The sequence below is a fragment of the Homalodisca vitripennis genome, chromosome 4, assembly GCF_021130785.1.
Source record: "Homalodisca vitripennis isolate AUS2020 chromosome 4, UT_GWSS_2.1, whole genome shotgun sequence".
In the NCBI taxonomy this organism is placed as follows: Eukaryota; Metazoa; Arthropoda; class Insecta; order Hemiptera; family Cicadellidae; genus Homalodisca; species Homalodisca vitripennis.
The window spans coordinates 41,007,781-41,027,244 of record NC_060210.1 but is presented as its reverse complement, the minus strand read 5'-3'; the positions used below and the strand labels follow the sequence as shown (position 1 = coordinate 41,027,244).

At 32.3% G+C, this 19,464-nt stretch overlaps 1 protein-coding gene across 1 annotated transcript in view; it reads left to right on the top strand.

Moving 5' to 3' along the window:
• Positions 1 to 19,464, top strand: part of LOC124359190 (tolloid-like protein 2) — a 101,874-nt gene that overhangs the window by 65,912 nt on the left and 16,498 nt on the right. Inside the window, exons 7-11 of the mRNA XM_046811728.1 lie at positions 9,559 to 9,795; positions 11,145 to 11,264; positions 14,180 to 14,331; positions 18,857 to 19,052; positions 19,233 to 19,355. Coding sequence (XP_046667684.1) covers positions 9,559 to 9,795; positions 11,145 to 11,264; positions 14,180 to 14,331; positions 18,857 to 19,052; positions 19,233 to 19,355 — 828 coding nt within the window. The remainder of the gene's footprint in view (positions 1 to 9,558; positions 9,796 to 11,144; positions 11,265 to 14,179; positions 14,332 to 18,856; positions 19,053 to 19,232; positions 19,356 to 19,464) is intronic.

Here is a 19,464-nt window from a genome sequence, read left to right as displayed (position 1 = left end):
GACATGTTAGTCCGGCCAGGTTGGAGTTTAACGAAAAAAATTATACCACGAGTTAGTACTCATCAGAATTTGTACTCAACACAGTAAACAGTTAACAAAAACATAGTGGCTGTGCCAGTGACATGTTAGTCCGGCCAGGTTGGAGTTTAACGAAAAAAATTATACCACGAGTTAGTACTCATCAGAATTTGTACTCAACACAGTAAACAGTTAACAAAAACATAGTGGCTGTGCCAGTGACATGTTAGTCCGGCCAGGTTGGAGTTTCACGAAAAAAATTATACCACGAGTTAGTACTCATCAGAATTTGTACTCAACACAGTAAACAGTTAACAAAAACATAGTGGCTGTGCCAGTGACATGTTAGTCCGGCCAGGTTGGAGTTTCACGAAAAAAATTATACCACGAGTTAGTACTCATCAGAATTTGTACTCAATACAGTAAACAGTTAACAAAAACATAGTGGCTGTGCCAGTGACATGTTAGTCCGGCCAGGTTGGAGTTTAACGAAAAAAATTATACCACGAGTTAGTACTCATCAGAATTTGTACTCAACACAGTAAACAGTTAACAAAAACAGTGGCTGTGCCAGTGACATGTTAGTCCGGCCAGGTTGGAGTTTCACGAAAAAAATTATACCACGAGTTAGTACTCATCAGAATTTGTACTCAACACAGTAAACAGTTAACAAAAACAGTGGCTGTGCCAGTGACATGTTAGTCCGGCCAGGTTGGAGTTTAACGAAAAAAATTATACCACGACTTAGTACTCATCAGAATTTGTACTCAACACAGTAAACAGTTAACAAAAACAGTGGCTGTGCCAGTGACATGTTAGTCCGGCCAGGTTGGAGTTTCACGAAAAAAATTATACCACGAGTTAGTACTAATTTTTTACTAATTTGTACAACAGACAACAGTATCATATGGTGAAACGTTAACACCCCCAGCACACTTGACATAGCTCACAGAAGCAACCCTCCTCCTTACTTCAATAGACAAAGGTTTGTTTTTCGGGCTGCTACCTACTTGTCTTGAAATTGATGTCGCCTATCCAAAATTGCTTACCCACACTTTTCACAGTACCTATATAGTTAGTTCTTTAGATTTTTACTCGTTATTTATAAAAAATTGGTTTTTACAAGAATGATAATCAATTAATGATTATTTACAATAATTGTAGTATTAAGTAAATAATAGGCCTAATTCAACACATTACCCTATTTCACATCATAAAAAGTATCACACCCAAATACAGCAAAATGATAATCAGGAATATCGCTTATTTAAATAGATAATATCATACTTAAAATAGCTATTCAATAAAGTGGCCCTTTGTAAGAAAGAATTCATTATTTTAATTCAGATCAAAAACAGCTTATGATCCCACAGTTAATAAAGATTTTGAATAAACAAAACAGTTTATAATAATACAGTGATATTTGAAGTATTCACCGATTCACAATAAAGGCTACTACGCCCTATTAGGTCATTAACACTTCACAGTTCGACATACAGTTTTGAACTTATACCAGTATCCAAGTTAGACAGTTTATACTGTGTTTAGGTAGTTTCACATCCACTCACACTATAACTACGAGAACTATAATAATAATTATGTGTATACAATTATTTTTGTTGTATTAGTGTTTGTTTCTCAGAAGCTTTTAATATGCATATTTTTATAAGATGATATACTAGTTAACTTACAGTTTTTTCACCTAAATATCTTAATTATCTAATTTCCCTATCCAATATTGAACGATCACCTATAGTATTAGCAAATAGTGACTGCTGTTAGGCCCATGTAACTTTACATCAACACACACACGCGTGCGCACACACACACACACACACACACACACACACACACGCGCGCGCGCGCACGTGCACTAATGAGGGAATAGGATCAGACATATTTTCACCCTATTGTCACCTACCAGTAAAATTTTTAATTAAACCCAGATTTTTTGTATTTGTAATTATACCTTAAAAAGAATAGTGCTAATATATTCTTATTTATACTGACATTGTGAAAGTCAATACTAGAAAAAATTTACCAAACAGTGTATAAAATACTTAAAATAAAAAGAAAACACAACATTCCTGGAGTTGGATGTGTGTGTGCTGGGTGGTGTGGACCTGGTCCTTCAACCACAATCATTGACTGGTAATGGTATAGACAGAATCCAATGTCTTCGAACTCCATGGAGACCCGTATTCCTTTGGATTATATTTAGAATCAGGATTATGGTCATTTTGATTACGTTCTAACCATTTTTCTCCCAGGAATAATGCAACTTGAAGACAACATTAGGATTTCATTGTCCAGTGTTCAGCTGTGTCATAGACTGCCACTGGTACAATGCAGAGTAACCAAAAGAAACAGGATGATTTTTCCAAACATTTTCCATTGTTCAGTGATACAAAAAATCAGTAACAGCACATTTCTGATCTACAATATGATCTCTTTCTCGGGTGAATAACTAACCTAACACATAACTACAATTTAGGTTAAAATGTACAAATCATACCAGTATCGTAAAAGTAAGGAAACACAACAAACATGTGTGCACACTTACTCCAAACATGCACTTAATAGAAACAAAACAGAAAATTAATTATTTAAACTGAACTTTACAAAACAGATCACAATCGGTCTGCACTCACCAACCAACCACCTGGAAATGACCACAGGCCAATAGTAAAACGTTACAATAGAAACATAGTGTTACTGATTTCTTGTATCACTGAATGGTTTCAAATATCTGGAAAAATCATCCTGTGTCCTCCACAATCCTTCCATCGTCAAGAACAAACTTAAAACCAGAGCTGCCAATGAACAAACGAATGCATGGAGGTTGCATCAAATGTTGAAATTAATAAAAGGATTTTGTTTACATCCATTTAAAGAAACTAATATAAAAACATGCCAAAATGCAATATTTTTCAACATTTTTCAATTATATTGAAATCTATCTTTATAGTATGATAGTAGTTCCCTATACATTGTACTGGAAACATTAATTTTTAGTCAATTAATCTACACTACTAGTAAAATTTAGAGTTCAACTCCTTTTTCCAAATCCACTCAATGTAAATATTTAACATAATTTATAGATTATCTTTTCTTTTTAACAATATAACAATTTTGAATGTTAATTATTATTTTTGTTCAAGGTGTAGCTACAATTCAAATATTTCTAAGATATTCGTGTTAAAATTTAGTCTTGTAGTTTAATATTGAATTCAGAATATTCAATTCAATCAGAAAAGATTGAAACTATTTTATTACATTAAAATAAACTTTAATTTGATTCATATTTAAAATAGTTTTTTTTTATAAAGCAAAAGTATCCTATGTTGTATTGGGTTTATTGCAAACAAGGTAACAAAACGGCTCTGATAAGGAATTTTGTTTTGTAAATTTGATCAAATTTGAGGATTCATTGGTTAGCATATAAAAATGTAATGAAGATTTGTTGCTTTCAAAAGTAACGTTTATATTTTCATTTCATGTTCTATTGTATCTTTTTTAAATGAGTTTAAAGCTTTCTTCAATAATTTTTGCCAGAGCTTGAAATTTGTTCTTCAGTTTAAAATATTTTTATTGAGTTATTTTTTGACATTATTACTGGTTTTTTATTTCGATTTTATAATAAGTTTTCTTTTACTATCAAAATAAATTATGGTTCATCCTTTTATTAAATTGTAGAGTTTAGGACGGTAAAACTAGTTTGTAATTATACACATTTGGACATTGAATCGCAATTGATACTGATAGGTTATGTATGGCAAAAACTTGAGGAAAGATAAAATGGGGATCATTGTCATTTGATAATACAAAGCATTCTGTTGATGACCCAAGGACCTTTGGCTGGTCTGAATTGAGACCACTGAAATATGATGCACTTGCTTTAGTCAAGGTGGTCTAATCCTGATGGACTCATTTTGAAAATGGCCATTACTATTGTCAAATTATTAAGAGTTAACCAATTAGGACCCTTGATACTCTCACAGTTCCTTAATTTTATTATATCTCCTATCGGTTTACTAGAAATGGGTAAAAGAAAGAAATAATATAAAATAGAGACAAATATTGAAATTTTCTCTACAAATAGAGCAAGAGAAACATAATTTATATGTCAAGAGTAATATTTATGTATAGAGTGAAATACTTTGGTTAAAGCTGGTGCAGAAAAGCTACTGCAATGAGTTGTACAATATGAGAAAATATTTTTGAAAGCTACATATTTAATTTCCTTAATAAACTCTTTCTTTATTAATGAAGAAGTCAATCTTCTTGTACAATTTTTAATTATAGTTTATTAAATATATAATTATTGTTGTCCTGATGCCTTAAATTGTTATTTAGTATAGTATATAGTAACTTCTATCTGATTTTTCCTCTACAAAAAACGTCCTTTTTAAAATGAAAATATTTGAATTTGAATTTGATATGACTTAAGCAACTCTTTCAGAGATGTATATGTGTGTCTTGCCATGAACTTAATGGTGTGTCTTCTAACTCTCATTAGTGCAAGAAGCAACAGAAGGGACAAATTAACAAATTCATGCAACCCAACGAAAAACAAAAGGCCATCTTACCAAACAACAGTAGATAATATTGCCTTGTTTATTTATTTCTTAAAATCACAAAATCCAAGTACAGTAGAACCCCTCATATCCGGCCTCGGTTTTACCGCACCTCGGTTTATCCGGCCACTTCCCGGAAGCCAATATCGAAATTTATTTACCACGGCTTGCAGACGCGCAGTTGCACGCACTAGTCTCCCACGACTCCTGCGTTATTTTTGTGTATCTATTTGTTTACATTTTCCTGTGTTGTCCTCAGTTGAGCTAATAGGTTTAACCTGTAAACAGTTCGTTGATTATTTCCAGTGCGGTTAGTACAGTACAGTACAATTGTTTTGTTTCGTCAAGTGCTGTGTACTGTAGGTTGGTTTATCCGGCCGAATCGTTATCCGGCCAGGGGCTCGGTCCCGTGGTGGCCGGATATGAGGGGTTCTACTGTACAGTAGTCTTTTGTACTCAGCACACACGTATCTATCTATAGTTGTTAGTGATCAAATTTAAAGCATTAGTATGTAAAAATTCATGAATTTTTTTTATATTACTTAGAACACAGATTTTAAAGCAATTGATAAATGCACCATGAGCTTAAAGCATCCAAAGTGAGGGCCATTTAAAGAAGTCTACAATTAATTTATTATTTACACCACTAAAACAACCTTTAAGAACTTGGTGGTTCTTGTTTGTCTTATTGGTTTAGTCTTTAGGGGCTGAAAAATATAATTTATTTCTGACTGTCTATAATATGACTGTTTGTCCCTAGAAGGAACAGACCTATAGACTGTCTTATCGGTAACCATGATTGAAATGAGAACATTTCCAGATTAAATAAGTTTGTAAACAAACTGAGTTCATTCATGTATTATTTTGTATATACGAGTATGTGACATAGTAACACATGTAGTCTAACTATAAGTAATACGTCTCAAGAAAAGTTTCATGTATAGAGTTTTAATTTTGCATGAAATTTTAATTGTACATAGACAAGAATGAGTTTATGAGGGTGCATGCCAATCTACCATTGATTGAGCATCATTGAAACCCACCACTAAAAAGACTGGCACAATTTCTCATTTGTCTGCCACAGAAATGTAAAGATTTCTTTCCTATACGATTGTCTGTCTGTCTGGCCACAGGAGATTTGAATAAAATGGGCTACAAGAAGGTAGTCAGGAAAAGATTTTGGGGGTTCAGACAACTGATATTTTCTCGTACTGGACAGAGAGTAAGGCTCCATTTTGTTCCTTAAATTTTCTTGACCCGTTTCTTTGTTGAGAATGATCTTTCAGCAGTACATGTCAGCAATACTGAATTATTTAAATAATAATAATCGTTTACAAAAAAAGTATTTGAAAAAAAGAAAATTTGGTGGGATCCGGAGGACCCCCTCGCTGGCTACATCATTGATGGGCTATAGACTTGTAAATACGAAATTGAGCCATAACTTATATATATATATATATATATATATATATATGTATATATATATATATATATAAGTTGGGCTATAGATATGAAATTATAGCCTGTTACGTGACCTGTGATATCATGTACCATGCTGTATATGCCAAATCGATGTCTGAGCAATTCCAAGGATTCATGTTTTAACTTTATTCAGTTCAGGAAAGTTAGCTTATATAACAACCATAGCTATATAAACAAAGTTGGCTCATTTAAGTTTTAAGTTTTACTATAAATCTACAAATATAAAATAAACATATTAGATTTATATATCATATATGTTATCAGGATTATAAGAGTTTCATATGTTTTTATTTTGTTCTAATTATTCTTTAGTATTATCTGGAAATTGTATCAATAACTGTGGTTACTCTCGTAAAGGTCAGTTTTTAGATATGACTGAATTTATGTTTTATCAAATATTAAATTTCTTATAGTTTTGTGAAGATTAAATTTTAACCTATTACAATTCAGAACATAGAACGTGTCGTAGATTTTCTAAATTATATGATTCAATATTTTTCTAAAAATACTACATGAGCGTGTTATTAGTGTTTAAATAGTAATATCCATTATATATTTTTTATTGTTTTGTGGTTTTAAAATGAATCACTCCTTTTAACACTCTCAACGCCAAATGCAGATTCAAGGTTAGGATATTTAAACTTGTTGTGGAGTAACATAGAAACCTGGTGGAAAGTGTTAAATTTTCACAATATATGTAACTGGCAGTATCAAATCACAATCCATGTACACAACCCGTTGTAATGAATCTCTAATTCTCAAAAATGTCATCGTAGCTATCGGTGACATTAGAAGGCTAGATTTAGTAATGGAGAAAACCACAAACAAAACTAAGTGGGTCGAATATCTGTTAATTGGAAATAATAAGGTCAGTAGACTAACCGAGAGTGACAGAACTAGTACACATCACTGCCTCACTTTAAATGGCATATGTCCCATTGATGTTTCTTTGTGAAGAATGGTAAAACATGTTCACTAAGAAGCGTATAACTCAAATAGATCTCGTATGTGGAATGATGAAAGTGATGAAACTCTTTACACTAGAGAGTCCAACTCAAATTTTTATTCACATTAGCTGCTATTGCTGACAGGTCCTAAAGCTTTTGCTTCCAGTAGTAGTGGAACAGGGGCAAGCTAATGAGTGCAGTCCATTAGGCAAACTAGGCAGCTGCCTAGGGCAGCAGCTTCAGGGGGTGGCAAAAAGATGAAAATTACAAAAAATTGTGTAAATTACTGAACTTCTACCAGATACAATTTTTTTCATAAAACAGGTTTAATGTGTGTTACTTTTTACTAATCACAATCTTTATAATGTATCATATTTGAAGTATAGTACAATCAAGCCTATGTTGAAAGATTGTATCAGGCAGGAAAAGTTTTAGCAAATGAAAATGCTAAAGGTTATTAAGAGAAATAAACCAAGGACATAGCCAGCGAGGGGGTCCAAGGGGTCTGAACGTCCCCAAATTTTCAATTTTTTCAATAACTTTTTTAGTAAAGGATTATGCTGAAAAATCTTTCTCAACATTGAAATGAATCAAGAACTTTTTAAGGAACAAAATTGGGCCTTACTCTCTGTCCACTATGGGAAAATATCACAGTTGTCTGGACCCCCCAACATTTTTTTCTTGGATATGTTATTGAAATAAACTCTGTCATGAGATTCAAGAGTGAAATCCACATATTCTGGACTTGTTTTTTGATGTGGTATAATCTTGTTTCTTCAGCAATAATCTTTCCGGTTGTGCTCCACTTATTTCATCCCCCTTTAGGAACATTGTTGATTTTACCTGAGCTTGTTCTTAGGGGTGGGTGCAGTTAATTAAAACTTACATCTGCCTCAGACAATGCCTCAGGAAAAACTCACAGTTACTCAAGAACTGTCCACACTATCAATAGAACAACACTTATCCCAAATTACTAGATTTAAGTGAACTCATGTCATCATTCACAAAAATGAAACTGTGAAAAATGAAATTATAGATAAATCCTATGTGAAACTCTTGCAAATAAAGAACAGAAGAGTCTTTATATTTTTATTCTTTAAGTTCCTATTTGGTATAAAATACCCAAAATATATGATGTATTAGTAATTAAGTGTACCATTAAAATATTTTATTGCAGATATGCATTAGTTGATTTATGATATAATTTGGGAAATCACTTTGTAGGATTTTGTTAAGTGATAGTAAATATTTTTACATTGGTCTTATGGGTAAAACGAGACCAATGCTTATGGGTTCTAACGAGAAAATAGCAGATTAAATAAATTTATATATGTACATTCATATGAGATTTTTACAGTGACATATTAACACTGTAGATTATTCATACAGTTAAAAAAAAGATTTAGAGTGAAAGTCAAAGTTAAAAGTTGGTGACAATATGTGATTTCTGCGCTATTATTATTATTATTATTTTATTATTTATTATATATAACTATTATTATTTAAACACTGTTATGAAACCTAGCTCAATGAACAGAAATGTGACAAGATATTTGGCTGAGCGTCATTGAAAATTTCCTTTTTTTCTGAGGGGGTATGTAAAAATTTCTTTTCTGTATGATTTATGTCTGTATTTTACCACAGGAGATCTCGAGAATGAAACAAGTTATTGTGTTCAAATTTTTCATACAACTTAGCGAAGTCTGTTACATACCAGGTGGTGTGGCATACTCTTATCTTGTTAAATCACTCATCAATGATCTAGTTAGAGCTTTTTATTATTTCTATGAATGTATCACTAACTATCTGTATTCTATAGACAATAGATTGAAGTTATGCAATGATGTAATTTAATTTTTTAATCCTGAACAAGATAACATCCAAGGTATCTAATCTCCTAATTAGTTTTTTTCTTTTTCAGATACAAGTGCGTATCGTGCATTTTTATACAACTTGAATATTCTAAATAAAGTCTTTTATAATAATATTATGAATTATTGGATAAATAAATAATAAGAATAAAACTTAAAGAAATTAAATAAGGATCATTAGACTTAGTGATCAAGTTCTCAGAGATACTCCTGATATGACAGAAGACATACACAACCAGGGTAGCAGAACCTTCCAGGATAACTCTGCAGTGATCACCTCACCTGACTATGAACTGCAGCACTCTGGACTATCGGAGGAGAGACATGGACATTGATAGTTCTGATATGATAGGTGATGGCAATGTTATGATGGTTCCAGGGTGTGGCAGAACCTTCCAGGAGAACTCTGCAATGATCACTTCACCTGACTATGAACTGCAGCACTCTGGGCTATTGGAGGAGAGACATGGACATTGATAGTTCTGATATGATAGGTGATGGCAATGTTATGATGGTTCCAGGGTGTGGCAGAACCTTCCAGGAGAACTCTGCAATGATCACTTCACCTGACTATGAACTGCAGCACTCTGAGCTATCGGAGGAGAGACATGGACATTGATAATTCTGATATGATAGGTGATGGCAATGTTATAATGGTTCCAGGGTGTGGCAGAACCTTCCAGGAGAACTCTGCAATGATCACTTCACCTGACTATGAACTGCAGCACTCCGGGTTATCGGAGGAGAGACATGGACATCGTTGCGAGTGGCGAATAACAGCTACACATGGAGAGACAATCGTACTCAACATCACAGACCTGGATATCCTGAAATCCGAGAACTGCAGAACTGACTATATCGAGATTAGAGATGGCTACTGGCACAAGTCTCCGCTTTTAGGTATCAGTGAACTGCTTGTGTACACTGTGATTTATTTTACTGGTATAAATATGCCCAAGTGATCTAATAGGTAGAAGAATGCATAGTGAGAAATGTATACAAGTTTATGGATAAGAATTGCAATAGAACAGAATTTGCATCATTTTCTTAGTTTCAGTAAAATCTGGTGGTTTTCTTGAATCAATATCACATTATTATGGGCAATAGTTCATGCTAAGAACTACTAACGTAGATTTAGCAGTAACTCTGATTTGATGCTGTTGTAATCCATTAGACAATGTCTGTCATGCCATATAGCTTTACATATTTTCTCATACGAAGAATACATTCTCTAGGTTATATGTTCTTTATGGTGTTGTAATATAAAGTAATGAAATAATTTACATAATCAAAACAAAAAGTCTATTCTCTGTGAATCTATAAACACATTAACCACAGAACTGAAAAACTGAAATAAATATTCTTAAAGCCATTATATTATTGTTGTTTATTTTGATCTGTGACCATATTGTAACTTTTTTTATTTCACTTAGTGAAAGAAGCTGAGGAAATCCGTCATAGCACTTAGTACCGAAAAAAACCTTTGCGCTGACTTCTACTTCTAGTTGAACTAGTAATTTCTTACAAATATTAATTTACTTATAGTCTTATGTATATAGTTTTCTTAATGTTCTGAATAAAAGCCAAGATAAAATAACATATGTTAACATGCTTGCCTAGCAATTGAGAGACCCGGGTTCGAGTCCCTGCGGAGCAAGTACTGTTTGTGATTCAATGTTGATTGAAAATTTTAATTAAGCTTTTGCCACTCATACAAATTTAATAAAATGTTAAAAGTCATTTGACAAGTATTTGGCCTTCCGATCATATATTACTTTGTCTATTTAAACACGTATGTGACAGAAACGGTCAAATCAAAATAATTGAATCGTAAAAAGTGAAGGCTCTGTGGTGTAGTAGAAACATGTTCGCCCAACAAGTGAGGGACCCTGGTTCGAGTCCCGGCGGAGCAAATACTTTTTACAATTCATTTTTTAATGAAAGTGTATATATACATTATATATATAAACAAACATATTATAGCTCTCATGACATGTCAAATTGTAAAGTACTTTCAATGTGTCCAAATACTCATCCTTTAATTATATCAAACATCTACAATCATTTTTCGTGATATGATCAAGTGGGCAATATAACTTTAATACTGATTATAGGTAATATATACTTCTATCTTTCAAGTTTCTTCAAGAAAGAACCTCTATTACATAAATCTATTAGTTTAAATATTATATTTAATTTAATAAGAAATGAGACTCAATGATTTTAAGATTATTACTTGTGTATTGCAGGGCGGTATTGTGGCAGTGGCAGAATCTACGAGTCCATCATCTCTGCTGGCAGTCGTATGCTAATCACGTACATTACTTCTGGGGGTTCTGAACACAGGGGTTTCAAAGCAGTCTATGAAGGTAACAAATATATTTCCAACAATTTACTACCTAACTCATTTTGAGATTGATCGGAGTTTTCCCTACTATGCAAGTTCTAATTACCAAAGAGAACCAATTTCTACTTGTATTTTATCTGACTGCTTTTCAAATTATTGTAAATTGCAACAATATAATGCTCTACTTAATGAAAAATCTGTTTGAAAGAACTTAGACTTCAATTTTAAACTCCCTTTTTTCTGATTTTATTTCTATTTGAATGTTATATGTTTAATAATTTTGTCAACCAGCTTTAGTTTAAACTATTTTGTTACAATTCAGACTACTATATTGTGCTTTAAGATGGCTGGAAATTTAAAGATGAACAAACTGTAATTTTTCAAATATGTAGTAAAGGGTATAAGTATGAAAAGAAGTAATGCAGATTACATATACATAATGGATATTGGGAAAATGATTTGTTATCATTGCGTCTTGGGATTCAAATTATATCAAAGGTCAGTCAGTTTTTGTGCCCTCATGCTGACGTGGAAACAATAAGTCCAAAATATTTCATCAAAATAAATGGCAGTTAAAAGGGAGTTTAATTTATTTGTTAGTCTCATAGTTTTACTTCCTCTCATATACAGTTTTCAGAGACTGTATTTGGAAAGTAAAAATTAAATAAAAAAATAAAATAAAAAAATAGAAATACCATTTTAAATTCCTTAATTCCATGTGTAAGAATTACAAATGAACAAACAATAGGACTGATTTCAATAAAATTGGGTTTGTGCTGCCAATTACTAAATGAAACAATGCTATTCATTGTTCCAGCATTATATTTTTTATTTCTACCTAAACAATCGTTATTTTGGTAAAAATATAAACGCTTTATAGAAATAAATTGCCAACGTAACTGATGAAGTCAATGACTATGAATCATGCAATGACCAAGCAATGACTATGAATCATTCAATGACCAAGTAATGACTATGAATCATGATTATTAATTACACATTGACACAAATTACATCTCTAAAAACACTTATTCAAAACATATCAAATTTAGATTTGAAGTTTTTTCTAAATGTAATTTAAACAATAGTAGAAACCATATTAATCTGGTTATGTATGAATTGAACATAGAAGTGTATCTGTAATTGATTATCTGATCTTCAGAAAATCTTATCCATTTATTTTTTGTTTACTTTCAAAATTTGCAGGATTGTTAAAAAAAGAATTGTTGAAGTTAGTTTTAAAGTTATTATAACATTGATAATAAAATAAATAACTTTTCTTTAGAAACAAATTATAGGGTTTTACATATGAAAGCAAAAGCTTAATTTTGTTTTCATACAAAAATACAATTTAAGCCATGGAACCAACGACTGACTTGGAACTTTTTGACAGTCTTGAAACCGTTAAGAAAAGAGAATGTTTATTGCATATTTTAGCATGGTTTGTTTTATCTGAGGAACCAAAATATTTTAAATCTCTCTAATAATTAAAAATAATACAATTTTACGAGATAAAAAAACCTATTTGATTCTAGAATATAACTAAATCATCATGATTGGTCAAAATCTTAATCTTCATATCAAGATATCTTCGTATCAGAAATAGGTCTCTTGTCTAGCCAGTGAGTTCCCCCTTTCTAATGTGCCTGATACCATTTTGAAGTGGAGCTAGAAAATATCGTATAATAGGGATATCTAATCCTTACCTCCTTTCCAAATTAAACAACTTTTCGGAAATACTTGGTTTATTCCGAAGTTCAAGTTTACCAAAATAATTAACAAAGTTTACAAACTTTTGATTCGATTTTCTTCAAAACTTCACACAATCGAACAAATCTAATTAAGAGTCTGATTAAAAATGAATTAAAATTAAAATGAAACTAAAAATTTATACTTCTCAAAAAATGGTTTAAATTAACAAAATAAAATAAAAGTTCTCTTCTCAAAATACTCAAAATCAATATAACACAAAACTTGATATTAACTTTATGACCAAAATTTAATTCACAATACTTCAAAAAATGTAATTAATTCTCAGACTCTGAAAGATGGGAAACTTTAGAAATTTTAATTACAACAGTATAAAAAATCAAAGATATTAACTAAACGCTGGTACGGGACTTACTACTTTGAAGATTACGGAGGCTGATAGGGATTTAATACGCACTGAAGAAAAATTAAAAAACTTGAATTAAATTTACACGCGATAAAAAATGGAATTACTCTAAATCCCACACTATAGGGTTAGAGGAAGAGTTGCGATTCTCAACAGGACCTTGTCGTCTTGGCTTCAAGACTCGAACTGAATCCTCCAGCGAGCCGGGAGAGGAACGCATCACCCGATACGTCACTGACCGATCAGCTGATTGCCGGTCCAACTGAACAAACAAAGTCCCCGCACCGCGTCTAGTTAATAAGAGCCTACTTCCTACCGCGATTCAGCATAAATGAATTTGAACTATGGTACACATTCAAGAAGTAATAATGTATGCTGATGGCAAACATCTTTCAAGAAACAATGCTGTTCACCACTACAATACCAGAAATGCTGAACTCTACAACCTTCCAGCACATTGTCTGAGGCTTTACGAGCGGAAACCTTCGTACATGGATGTGAAGCTCTACAACCGCCTACCACCTCACCTGTTGTCCAAAAGAGGAAAGGAATTAAAGACCGCTCTACATGAATGAGTTATAGAACGCCCATTCTACATGATAGAAGAGTTTCTGCAAATATCCTTCCCCTAATGATAATGTATTTATGACCTTGTTTATAATCTCAAAGATTGTATTTAAAGATATTCTCATTCTCATTCATTCGTTCAAATGTATGTTTGTATGAACTTTTTCTTTATTTTCACATAAATAATGAACTCATGACATTTCTTAATCTTTCTTGAACATAACTGAGATGAAGGAGTACTGTATATGTTTCAGCTGTGTGTGGGGGCAGAGAGATACAAATTGATGGGGAGCATTCACTGGAGTCCCCCAATTACCCCGAGGATTATGAACCCAACAAGGAGTGTGTCTGGACTCTAGTAGCTCCGCCAGACTACCAAGTAGCTCTCAAATTCCAATCTTTTGAGGTATAATTACTAATTACAAGTTTACTGAACTCATTAGTATACAAGTATTTTAGACTTAATAAAATACTTAATTCTTACAACAACAAAATTATTATTTACCTTCATAATATTTTATTAAAAAATTTATATTATTGAAAAACTGTGCCATGAAGCTAACTTTGTGAAAAAATCTATGCTTGTTGGTGTATTTTGTTCTGTTTTGATATTTTTGACTATTGTGTTCTAAAAGATAGCATGGAGTAGTTTGATTTGTTATCTTTTTACTATGGCTTTTGTTTTTTTATAAACTGGGTCACCAGATAAATGTAGTAAAAGTACAAAAACTTGGCTAAATGTAGTATTTTCTCACTAATCCCAGTTTTAAAGTTATGAAATCAAGTATAAATAAAATTTTATGTAAGATAGCACAATTAGGTGGAAAGCGCAAAATTTGCTCCTATAACTTTATTGTACAACTAAGGTTCCTTTCATTGAAATCGGAACCCAATAAAAAGATTATTGGATCTGGAATTTATATTTCTTTATCACTATCCTCAACTAACTGTACAATTAGTCAATACTGTCTTTCAGAACATTGTCTTTCTTCAGTATTCTTCTTTAAATTTTGTTAAATGTTTAATGTAGCCAGCCCAATATTCTTTGTAACTGTTTTAAAGGTAAAGATGGTAAGTTCCTTCAACCGAGTTAAACTTAGGGCACCAGTATCATTTTCTTCCCTTATTTTACTTTTTATCTTACTTCACGCAAGTTCTATGTGGTTAATGTCACACATATATGGTGGTAACCTGATAACATAATGACTATGATGTTTTAGCAGGGTGTCAACCTTAAACTCCTTTCAACCGGTTTGTGCTTATTAATTGAATCCGACAAGTTAGCCTTTTTCATATCCATGTCACATTGAACTCCCTGCTTCTGAAGCTACTGTATAGACAATAGACAATATTCTTTATTAACAATATTATTAAGATATGTTACAGTGTCGTTAACAAAATTCTTTAGTCAGTCAGGTTCATCACTCCATCAGAAGAACTCGTCCAGCGTGTAGAAAGCCTTGTCTTGTAGCCACCTCTGAAGGGTCTTCTTCATGGCTCTTGGATTGTGGTCCTTCAGATATTCTTTCATATGTAGTGGTAGTTTGTTGAACTGTTTCAATCCAGCATATGATGAGCAGTTGAGTATCATCTAATACTTAACTGAACTTTTTGTTGGAGGTTTATCAACTTCAACTTGTATGTTATGGTAAGGAGCGTTGTCCATTACAATACCTAACTCAGGAGGAAACAGCAGGCATTTTTCTCTCACAAATTTATCAACATATTTTCATTCATTTGTCTATGGTAGTCTCCTGTAGATATGCCCACCCGAAATGCAAGTTCTGCTCTGCCAAGAAATTCATGTTAGAGCGTTATAGTTACATCTTCACTTTGCTAACATTTATGGAAAGTTAGATTGGTTAGTTAAAGTCTACCCATCTTTCGTCCATATGAAATATTATCCTGATCTCATTTCTAAGCTTTTTAATATCTTGCAGATACTTAACTCTCCAATTAACAATGTCTGGATGTTCAATGAGTATTCTTCCTCTATGAACAGATTTCTTCCACTTGAAACCAATTTTGTGTAGAATTTTACGCAGATTCTCTTTTTTCCAAGGAAAATCGATTTTGTCCTTCACAATAGGGAGCAGAACTCTTAAGGATGGACTTTTTTTATGTTGTGAATATAGTAGTCGTTTACGATATTTCTAATTATAAATTTGTGAAAACAGTCGATTGTTACATTCTAGTGAGCTGCACATTTCTTTTTTCTTTCCTGGGATTGACAAGGACGAATTACCGGATTTTTTACACTCCTACTTTATAAATACTATTTGGAGGGGTTTAGATGTGTAAAAAGCAGCCCTTTCAGTAATTTTCTTTAAAGGAAACACTAATTATTGTTTTCTGGTTCCTCATCACATTTAGCTATAACACTTGCAATAACATTATGTGCCTCACTTTGTATTGTTTTCCCCTTCTTGCAACTACCCGTAGTATCTGTAGGTAAAAAACTCATATCGCGTAAACACATTTATTTAAACGAACAAACCTCTTATGTAATGAACACTTCACTTCAAAACTCACGACTAAGGAATGTTTTAGCAAGATTGCTGAAGGAAGGTGGGAAGGAGAAGGGAAGGGAAGGAGGAAGTTGGCTGGACGATTCTTTGAAATACCTCCCCGCACACCTCATACGTTGCTATCTTTCTCCTGGCAATCAGACTGTAGTTTATCTTGTGGTGCAGTCCATCCACCATCTGATAGAGCTACTGTTTTACATACATCAAGCATCAAGATGTTTAAGCTCACTAGCCTTTGATGTATGACAACTGGATTAGTATACATCATTTAAATTTTGCCTTCTTCCTCCTGTGTTTATTTATCTGGAGAACAAATATATTCTAATTCATTTTAGTTGATTCAGATATGAAAATACCTATCTGAGATTTAAAAGAAAGCAGAGTTGGTACATACTGATTACTTAATTAAATTTTTACAAGTTCAAAATAGTCATTGAGAGTTGCTAAACGTAGAAGTAAACTTGCTAGATCCATCTACCGTACTTCCTCCACCAAACTATTATGCACAAAATTCTTACCTAGTTTACAAATAAACCGTCCAAAGCCACCAAAACTTGTATAAGTACCTTATAACGACTTGGATTGTAGATATTAATATTCCAGAGTATTAATATTTAAATTATCAATGAGACATCCAAGACGATATAAAATATTTTTTGATTAGTAAGCTCCTAGTGAATATTCAGTACAATTTATTACTAAATTGGTTAACTATTAAATATTATCTGGTTTGTCTAAAATAAAAATCATAGTTCTAAATAAAAACAATGGATGTATTTTAAACTGGCAAATTAATAAGTTCAACGTTTCAGAATTTTCATCACTCTATTTTCCACAAAGAATTGACAAACCGTTTAGTAAATTTAAAAGTTCCTTTGGCAAGAAATAAAAATATTAATCAAATATATCAAACTAAAAATCAGAGCTCTCTTCTAAAATAAAATAATAAAGTTTTAAAATAAAAATCTAATACCACTTGGAAATAACTAAAATAAAAATGTTCACTTCTAAGTACACTCACAATTCAAAAAATAAAAATTTAAACTTCTCTTTACACTAGTTGAACCTTAACTTTCAAGTCTCTGCAATTCAGATTACAACTCTCTCAAACAATTATTAATATTCAATTAATTTCCAATTAATAATTCACAATAAAACAGTTCCCGTTAAATATTAATAAATTACTAAATTTCCAACTTTCAATTAAAGTTATTAACAAAGTTCAATTTTAATTCATCTTTCTTGCAAGGTTGAACCAACTGTAACTCGTATGATTCTATTATGCTCTATTGTTCATCAAGAATTAATTATGCAGATTGCTCTGTAGTTTCTATGAATTTAATTTTTTCCTCAAAATCCCTCACGGAAAAAAATAAAGAAACACGGAGCACTGTAATTAACTTAACTCACAAAAATAACCAAAAGAAGGGCAAAAATTATGAGCGGGCGCTTAAATACTTCCCTTTCCAATCAACTTTGCAGGACATCCGCGGTGTTCTCTCATTGGTCCAGCTGTATCAAACAAGGAGAACAATAGTCGCAACAAGACAAGTTCTAATCAATTTAAGGCAGTCAACCTGCCTTCCTAACAATTTAAAACTACCAGTACTAACTTGCCAAAGGATTACATGTTCGTTTTTACCCTGGCTTAATCTAAAATTAAGTCCCAATATTTCGATGCCAAAATTTTCTTTTAATTTAAGTTTTAATTAAAAAAATAAATCAATGTAGCTTTAAAAACGCTACATACCTGTAACTAACATCCTAATGCTCAGCAAGAATAATATTACAACTTTGTTTTTAAAAGCCTTTTGGCGGTTTAGATTAAATGGAAATGTTAAAATAGAGAAAATAATCGGAGAGGGATTTAAATCCTTTTAAAGGATATATTTTCAAGATGTTGTTTCCCTTATCTCTTCTACAGTCAAATTCTAAAAGAGAGGTTTGGAGAACTGTTCAATCGTTAACCCAGCAACAATGACTATACCAACAACCACTGGCTAGAATAGAGAAAGCATATCTGTAGGTACAGATCCATCCAGGATACAGAAACCAAAAATGTTCTTCTCTCATCTCACAACAATTTTAAACATTTAAAATTAGGAATTAAACTCTGTTAGATATCACTTCAGCAAACATATTTAAAACTATCACAGTTTTATCTTTTCGATAAATTGAGTTTTAAGGACTGTTGTGATTGCTGAACAATGGTCATACGATTTGTTAATGAAGTTGTGGGGTTCGATACATTTACTCTTGCTTTACTGATTCTTATCCTCCACTGACTGTAACTGGAAAAATAACAATGTTCGCATTTAAAAATTGTCTCACAATAGTAACAGTAGGAGATGTTCAAAAATCACCACTCAGTAGTATGTGAGAGCTTTTGATTGATGCCGGCAGGTGGAGAACCACGACAATTGTGTGTACGACTATGTGGAGGTGCGAGATGGTCCCTCACTGGACAGTCCGCTGTTGGGCAAGTACTGCGGCTACAAGTTACCTCCAGACCTCCACTCCACAGGCAACAAATTGTTTGTCAAGTTTGTTTCTGACAGCTCTGTGCAAAAAGCTGGCTTTTCTGCTGTCTTCATGAAAGGTAAATGTGAAAGTTTTCTACACGTTGATAGTATACTAAAAAAATATTATAACAAGTTTTATTCAAAAATGTTTTCCTGTAGTCGAATAATCAACTTTCAAAATTCTAGATACTGTAATCCTAAGAAAAATAATACACAATAATTTTACGAATACTTCTTAATATGGTGTGTTTTTATAGAGTTTGATGAGTGCTCTTTGTTGGACCATGGATGTGAACATCACTGTATCAATACACTGGGAGGTTACGAATGTGCCTGCAAAATTGGATTTGAGCTTCATTCTGATGGAAGACATTGTGAAGGTAACTTAGATCATATGTAAATGTAATATTTGATATTTATCGTGTATTTTGTTTTTAAATAAATTATGAATATGGAAGAAATAATAAAAGAGTGTTTTGATACTGATCT